General features: G+C 30.8%; 1 protein-coding gene across 1 annotated transcript; it reads left to right on the plus strand.

The window, feature by feature from the left end:
• Positions 1–282: 282 nt before the first annotated feature.
• Positions 283–3,002, plus strand: PPP1R3E (Protein phosphatase 1 regulatory subunit 3E; the record flags this gene model as incomplete). The annotated part of the gene is made up of 1 exon (XM_012940852.3): positions 283–3,002. The coding sequence occupies one exon, from the start codon at positions 283–285 to the stop codon at positions 2,332–2,334; it is 2,052 nt and encodes a 683-aa protein (XP_012796306.1). The 3' UTR covers positions 2,335–3,002.
• Positions 3,003–8,625: the final 5,623 nt, after the last annotated feature.

The raw sequence follows: 8,625 nt of genomic DNA on the forward strand, positions 1-8,625 counted from the left end.
GAAAGCTTATTGGTTAATTTTAACAGTTAAGTTAGTTTGCCTAACAAATAATTGGGCTGTGGGTCTGATTTTCAATTCTATTATTACATGGTATAGAAATTGTTACCCATATGAAATCAAACTATTTTAGTTGACCAATGTAGTTTTGAAATCGTTTATAACCACACTGAATATTTTGTGCACTAATAATCGTCTACATATTCATGTTTAAATATTATGATACATTTCAAGACATAAATAAATAAATTTTTGTGAAATACATTTAAAAAATGTCATTAGCTGATGTCTGATACTAGTCATCAGAATTCAACATTAAAGACGTCAGCTGAGCATAGTGAATCAGAATTAATAATATCATCAGATATTAATACAGAGCCTAGAACATCGACTAGTCCACAACCTCATGTTTCTACGTGGGTGTATATTAAATGGTTCATATGGTCTACTATTGCAAGTATTTTTGGATGTAGTATACCTGTCTTTACACCATATGACAATACTTGGCCAACTACATCAATTTTAATTGATCATAATAAATTCGAATCTGATCATTCAAATCTACATGAGAATATTGATGATGCATATAATACACAAGTATTGAATGAAGTGAATGATGTATGTACAACAAAAAATACCATTTCTTGTCTTTCATCATCAACTTGTGATTTTGAATTGGATGTGAAAACAGAGACAGAAAACATTACACTTTCTTTTCAAAATCATATTCCTGAAAATGAAATAAACTTGGATTCTTCTTCTAAAGACGTTATTGATAATAACAATAATAATTATAATAATATATCATCATTGAAAAATGGATATTTTTGTGATATTGACCAAACATTAAATTATAAACCTTTAACAGATACGGAAGTAATTCCAATTTCTACAACATTATTTACTGATTCTGGATATTTATATAGAGAATCTAGTCATGTAACATTTACCTTATTGGATTCATATCAGTCGGATTCAGTGAACGGTTATATTGATAAGGTAACTCATGATAATTATGTTCATAATTTAATAAACTCTGTATTACCACGTAATTTATCTAATTCAAGTGATATAAGTGTACCAGTTGAAGTACGTAAAATGTATGCATGGAATAAATCAACACCGATTGAGCCACAAACATCCATTGACAATCATGTAACTGAATGTAATTTCGAAGTAGGATCAATTTTATCAGATGATATAGATGCATCACCTGGACAACTTAATTCATCTGATCATTCTTATCCACCTTTGAGTCCTAATACACTGGAAGACGATAGTTTACAAGCTGAATGTTTTGATAAATCACCTGAAATAGACTTAAATTTACCAGATGTTAGTCGATCAGATCAGACATTGGCATGGGCAATGTCTAATCTATGTATTGATAATACAACCAATGAAATAGATACTGATTCAAATGCGATTCTATCAAATAAACAAACGGAAGACCTATCACCTTCCAATGAAACAGTTGATTTCATTGAAAAAGTAGATAAAAATTGCATTATATCTTCTCGACCTCCTGTGCCAAATTCTTTACAGCGACCTAGCAGAGATCGTAGTCCTGTCTATCATACAAACATTAACAACAATCGAAAAAAGAATTCAATAGATTTACCAACCTTCTTACCATTTGAAGGTAATCAAATTTTCTCAATAAAAGATAAAGTTGAAACTCCTGAACCTATTAAACCAAAACGTAGTAGTTCACTAAAATCCAATAGAAGCCTTTCAGATACACATGTTCCAAAAGCTGTTCGTTTTGCTGATGCTCTAGGACTTGATTTAGCAACTGAACGACACGTATATGATTCTGAAGCTCCACCGAAAATACCAGCTTCTGCTATATTGTATTTACAGTTGGATTCTGATGAATCTATTGCAAAAATCGGTGCAAAACAGTTTGGTTTATGTTTCTCACAACCAGGTTTAGCATCTAATTTTATTCGTCGAGTGCTTACCAGTAATATATGCCTAGAAGATTGTCATATTGATATGCAACGTTGTATACTAACTGGTACAATAAGAGTCAAAAGTTTAGGTTATGAGAAACATGTTACTATTCGCATTACATATAACAACTGGATTACGTTTTTCGATACTTCTGCATCATACATTCAAGGATCATATGATGGTGTAACGGATAAATTTTCATTTAGTTTAATCTTTCCTGATACAATGGTACCAGGTGATAAAGCACAATTTGCTATACGATATGAAACACATACTGGTGAACAATTTTGGGATAATAATCATGGTCAAAATTATTGTGTAACATGTTATGCAAAAGCCACAGATCTAGCTGGTGATGGATCATGGATGCATTATCTTTGATTCTCGTATTTTCAAATTGTAATGAACACTGTTAAAATTATTTACTCAATTATGATTGTTCAATATTCAAACTATCACTTAATAACTTTAGTTTGTCTTGACCTTTTTTTCACGCATACATACATACACGCATGTGGACATAAAATTGGTCCGTACAAAAAAATATTATCATGCCAATCATTCATTACCCAAGACACTGCAGTTAGCTTTCAAACATATATATATATATTAATTATTATTATAATTAATTAAACTGCCTTACATTCAAAAATCATCTTCATATTAGTCAATGCACACAATTAGTCTTTCATCGGGATTTACTTTTCATTATTTTTGAAATTTTCATTCTTAAATTTAGAATTTCAAGTTGACAATAAAATGTTCCCTTATCTTTTCCGATTTATTATGTATTTACATAACCGCAAAATTTTTCAAAAAAAAAAGATTTTTTCCCTATATAGAACACGTTGAGGTGAAGTGTAATGTTTTTGATTGGGAAGTGAGATATTTATGATGATCAACTACTTTTCAACCCTATGCATTACGATAATAATAATAATCATTACTATTAACTATTATTAACAAGAATAACGTTGTTATCGATAATGTTTGTTTAATTTACTGTAAATAGCTGATAGATCGACCAAAAAAAGAAATAAACTTCCTGGAATTTAAATGTTTTCGGTCTTTAACATGACTGATTATCGGGTAACTTGGATGGGTTGTTATTATTTGGAAGAAGTAGTTCTTCATTATGACTCCCATAATAACATTTAAATAATTAAATGATAAGTTAGTTTTTATACAGGTTCATTAGAATAAATACATATCGAAATATAAGATGACATATTTTACTGAAATGCTATAAATAAATCCGAATTGTGGTTTAACTTGAGTAAATATTTTAACTATTCAGAATCTGTTGTCACTAGGCAGATTTTATGTTACGGAATGATCGTTTTTCCTTAAAACTGTAAGTAAATATAAGAATCCTGTATAATTTGTTGGAGCACAAATCATTTATTTTATGAGAGGTATTTTTTCCGGCAATAATTGATATTATTTGTAAGCGTTCATATCTTCCCAATTCCCACATATAGCTGACGAGTTACAAATAGGAAGAAATGTGTACCCTGGATTCCACTGCTTACCACTATGTAGTTTCACTAATATAACTGATACCATTCACCTCAGCTGGTAGGTTATAAATTTTAGCATAAAAGTATATATTCCTTTTATTAATTTACATAAATATCACTAATTTAACTGTCGTGTTACATTATTTTATTACGTGTATATTCTTCGGCAATGCTGTTTACAGGCGAAAACAATTATACTAGCAGTCATTCAAAGTATTTTTCAAATTGTTTGTACTGATGATAGCGATCGACTTGGCCAATTAAGGAACGGATAATTTCATGCCTTGACACCTTGTTATACTTTATTTGGAGGTTAATCTTCATGGAGTAAACTGTTATGTCGCTATCCTACGAAATGACTGAACTTATAAATGTGAACTAAATGGTTTTCAGTTATATAGTCTAAATGAATCATGATATAAGGGAAGATTAAACGTCTGAGATTTATTTTCGTACGGGTTCATGGAAGTTCACTGTTGACAAATCATAGAGTAGGATAGACCAACTATCCAGGGTTCCTTTGTTTTTAATGGTTTTCCAGATGTTGTAAATATATACTTCAAGATGAAAAATACTTTCTTTACTAGCAAAACGTTTTATGGAAAGCATTAAGATAAACTTGGTCAAATAATTTGCTAATTGTGTCGCACGTCGCTTGTACTTAGAATTATACTGTGGTGTGTGCTACTGATGTCGATAGACATAGGTAGTATGTATCACCAGTCGAAAGTGAAATAACTGGTAGCAGAATGTTAAGAAGATTGAATAAAAGAGAACGAGAACAGAGAGTGATTGCTATGGAAATGAAGGAACATTGAAGTTTGAAACAATTGATTGACATTTTACAAATGGAGAATTTATTGTATAATTCTCAGATTTTACCAAGATGTTCTGTAATTTTCTATTCATATACATTCGATTATTCCCACTTGTATTCTCGTTCACTACAATAACACTGATAGCCAACCTAGTGATTCTGACGACTAAACATATTCTGCAAGGTTTGAAGGTCTTAGGTTCCATTTCTAGTATGGTCGTGAGTATGCACGCTTAGGTAGTTCCATAAGATAAAATTGTATAACCAATATAAAACATCAAAGGAGAATAATAAGGTTTCATGCTAGTTGGTATCAGTATGTTATAATTAGAAAATTTTAAGAAAAAAATTAAAATTATGGTAATTTCCTATCATTATTCATCCGTTTAATAGGAAAGTATTGAGAATATATGACGTAAATACAATTTATCTATAACTAATGAAATGAATAAACTAAGTTACCAAAATGGATAATTGAAACTGTATACAAATACAAAAATTGGTCTACCATTATTAAACTGACTTTGAACACAATAATTTATGATGTTAGTTAGTCGTTAACTTAGATTAATTGGAAAAAAAGTATGAATAAAACAAAATATAAAATGATCGTATTATGTAATCAGAACTATTTTACAATTGTAGACATAAACTTAGTTCACTTTTTACGGTACAATTATAGAATAGGAATTCATAAAAATAAAAGAATAATATGTAGATGGAGAAATAAATATGTTAATGAATTTAGTCAATAACAAAAGGAAATGTCGTAGTAAAAGAACTAACGTTTAGAGTGAATTCCCTGGATTAGTTTTGAATAATTCAAACTAAGGGGATAAAATGTAAGAGATTAATTAATCACCTTTATTCATTATTTAATTTTTTTAATTTATGGAGACGTGTTTAAGCATTAAAGTGTTCTATTATTAGTATCTAGGTAGCTGCGTAAGTATTGATAGTGGTGTGAGTGATGAGATCGATTCACGAAAGCCAGAGCGGCTTACGCCAATCTGGACCACCTTTGGCGTCTTCGTGATGTTAGTCTGGCTGTAAAAGGTCGGATCTACAACGCGTCGATGAGAGCAGTTCTGCTCTATGCTTGTGAAACCTGGTCTCTCCGAGTTGAGGATGTTAGACGACTCTCTGTGTTCGATCATCGTTGTCTCCGAAGGATTGCTAACGCCCAGTGGCAACACCATGTTAGTAATACAGAGGTTCGGCATCGTGTGTTCGGGCACAGAGACGATAATGCAATTGGTGTCACCATCTTGAAACACCGACTTCAGTGGCTTGGACATGCTCTACGAATGTCGTCCCAGAGAATTCCACGTCTTGCATTATTTGCCAACGCTGGTACTGGTTGGAAGAAGCGGAGAGATGGTCAGTGTATGACATGGTGTCGTGGTTTGAAAGAAAGCTACAAAGGGCTGGCTTGTGTTGGTCCTTCACGATTCCCTGGTTGGGTTGCGAGGGATGGTGCAACAGAGTGGCTAGAGACATTATCAGATATGGCTCAGAATACAAGTCAGTGGCGATCCTGCTGTAACCTGTTTTTACTCTCCTCATAAAAAGTGGTTGTAACTTCCTTAACTGAAGGAATTCTTTCTGGTTGTGCTTTTCCGTTTTCTCCTTTATTATTATTATTGTTATTACACCACATGCTAATCTGTGGTCGTTATTCTTTTTTTTCTTATACACATCTAACTTTCTTCTTCTCTTCCCATTCTCATTGTTTTGTGTAGTGCATATATATCTGTTGCCCCTTTGTACCAATATTTATGTGTTCAAATAAATAAATAAATTATTAGCAACCGAATTTTAAACTTGAGTTCTTGATCTATAATAGTTTTAGTAAAAAGATCGTATCATTTATTCTAATATACAATTACAGTTTACACAATAACGTGTATTCGATCATTATTGTCACATATTCTCTTAGATTTTATTGACTTATATTTATTGATATTTCATTGTATGTAACTTAACAATAAACAATGAAATTCAATTAAATCATTTTATTCCGTAAAACTTGTCATTTCGATTTTACTTTCAAAACTGTTTGTTCAGTGACCTATGACTTTGTTTATTGGTATTATTTGTTAATGTTTTCATTGTAAAGTATTTTCTGTTTTATATTAAAACAGGGCAACATAATTCTTAGAGATAAAGTGTAACCAATAATATGGAAATACAGTCAACCCCATTTTGATTTATTGATAGAAATCAATATTTCCTCAAAATGCACTACTGAATCTCAACATATTTGACCCAGTAATGTTTATGTAGTAACTATGATCAAATACTTGCAACCTTCACATATGATTGATTTTAAAAGATCAGATCTCTTTAACGTACAACAAATAATTGTAAATTATTTTAAATGACAAGAAAGATGACATTGGAACCTACATGAAATTAATGTTATTGACAAATGTCAATCAATGTGTTTGTAATTAATAGAGAATTTCTTTCAGTGATGAGATTATCTGTATAACTGAAGTGATACATGACTTAATTTTTATGGTGAAAATACAAACTCAGCACAATTAAATAACATTGGCTTCAATTTAATAAAATTGAAGGGTAATATTTAACATTCATAGATTAGTTACTAATGTGCCTATAAAACTATTGTTGTTGCTAACTTTGAAGTTGACTAGAGAATTAACAGGTAAAATGTTGATCATTGAAATACAGAATACAAACAGAATTCTACCTATCATCTAGAAACTAGATGATTGTATTTATGTTCCAAATAATGATGTTCTACATTAGCAATTATACTTAGAAAAGCATCTGTAAACTACCCAATTTTATAGAATATTCCATTTTCAAAGATCTTACACTTTCATAGATCTTTCTTGTCAGGATTACCATTTCTTTGTTGTCAGAAATTCTTTGTAATATGAAGCAAAGAAGAGTAACGATCATTTTAAAGAAAATAAATTTTACTCCAAAACTTTAATTAGCATAGAAATAAGTATACGTTCTAAAAGTGAAACTTTATTCTTAAAAAAACTAGTCTAAACTTTGATTTTGCTAAAATTCAACTTATTTTCAATTTGCTTGACAATAATTAACTTTGATCTAAGTTTCATCGAAAGATCCAAACAAAAGATGACTAGGAAGTAACTATAGTTCTCAATGATACATCTTTGATATTTTTGTTCGATGGTAAATCAGCTTATTTTTAATCAATCAATTCAAGAAAAAGAATCAATATGTGATAGTCTATTGACTGAATCTTCTATTTAGTTTTCCTTTCTTTGTTTAAAAAAAATTTCAACAGTTGAGATCATGAGACAATTGAAGCTAGAATATTGAAATTACTACAATCTCCACAAAAACCCTTCTGATACTAATTAGCATATGCTCACTAGTGACTGGTTTCAAGATGTATATCCTGGAGTTCTAGTGAGAAGCAGTAACCAGTGGAGTTCAACCGAGCCAGATGTGAGGTAGTAACTCACTGATAACAATGGTGTATGTATCGCTCAATTTCGTGGATTAGTTGAAGTTAGACATTAACACCACTGGATGCCGCCCAGCTCAGTGCTCTATTTGGTTAAGCCCTCGCGCACAAGACTGATAGGTCCTGTGTTCGAATCCTGCGAGGCGGGATCGTGGATGCGCACTATTGCGGAGTCTCAAAATAGGAAGAAATGGCCGTCCAGTGCCTTCAAGTTTTCCATGGTGGTCTAGCTTTAATTGACTCATGATATCAACTAAACACATATCAGTGATCTATTTGAATAGAATATTTCTCTCTGTTCTCCTGTAGATGTTTATTGTTTCTAAGGTTGATTTGTTAAGTTTTATGTTAGTTGAACATTTATTCGATGTATTGTATGTGATATTCATGGGAATGTAATAAAGTAAATTGTTTACTAATCATTCATATTACATTTATCATTTTTTTTCCATAAACTATAATGAATTAATCTTTGTAATGATTAATGGTATTGTCATTTGATGAGTCTATTGTATGTTCATTTTAAATAGATGATTTGTTTTGATTAAAGTTTTTTTGTTTTATTCTTTTTATATTACTCATTTGTTTATTATTAACAATGAATATGAAAGGTTATACAGTACAGAATAGATAGTATATCTGAAAATCTGAAAGACTTCGATGGGGTCATAATTATTAATAGTATTAAATGAAACAAATAAATACAATTGTATAATAGTAAGTTACCATGTTGTCATTAAGTATGAAAACTTTGATGAACATTTGAAAATATTGTAGCACATAGTATTAGGGTTTACTTGGAAGTAGGGGTGATCTGAAACAACAACACTATAGTCAGGACCGGTAAATGACTCTGAAGTGAA

Source organism: Schistosoma haematobium, chromosome ZW (genome assembly GCF_000699445.3).
Source record: "Schistosoma haematobium chromosome ZW, whole genome shotgun sequence".
Lineage (NCBI taxonomy): Eukaryota > Metazoa > Platyhelminthes > Trematoda > Strigeidida > Schistosomatidae > Schistosoma > Schistosoma haematobium.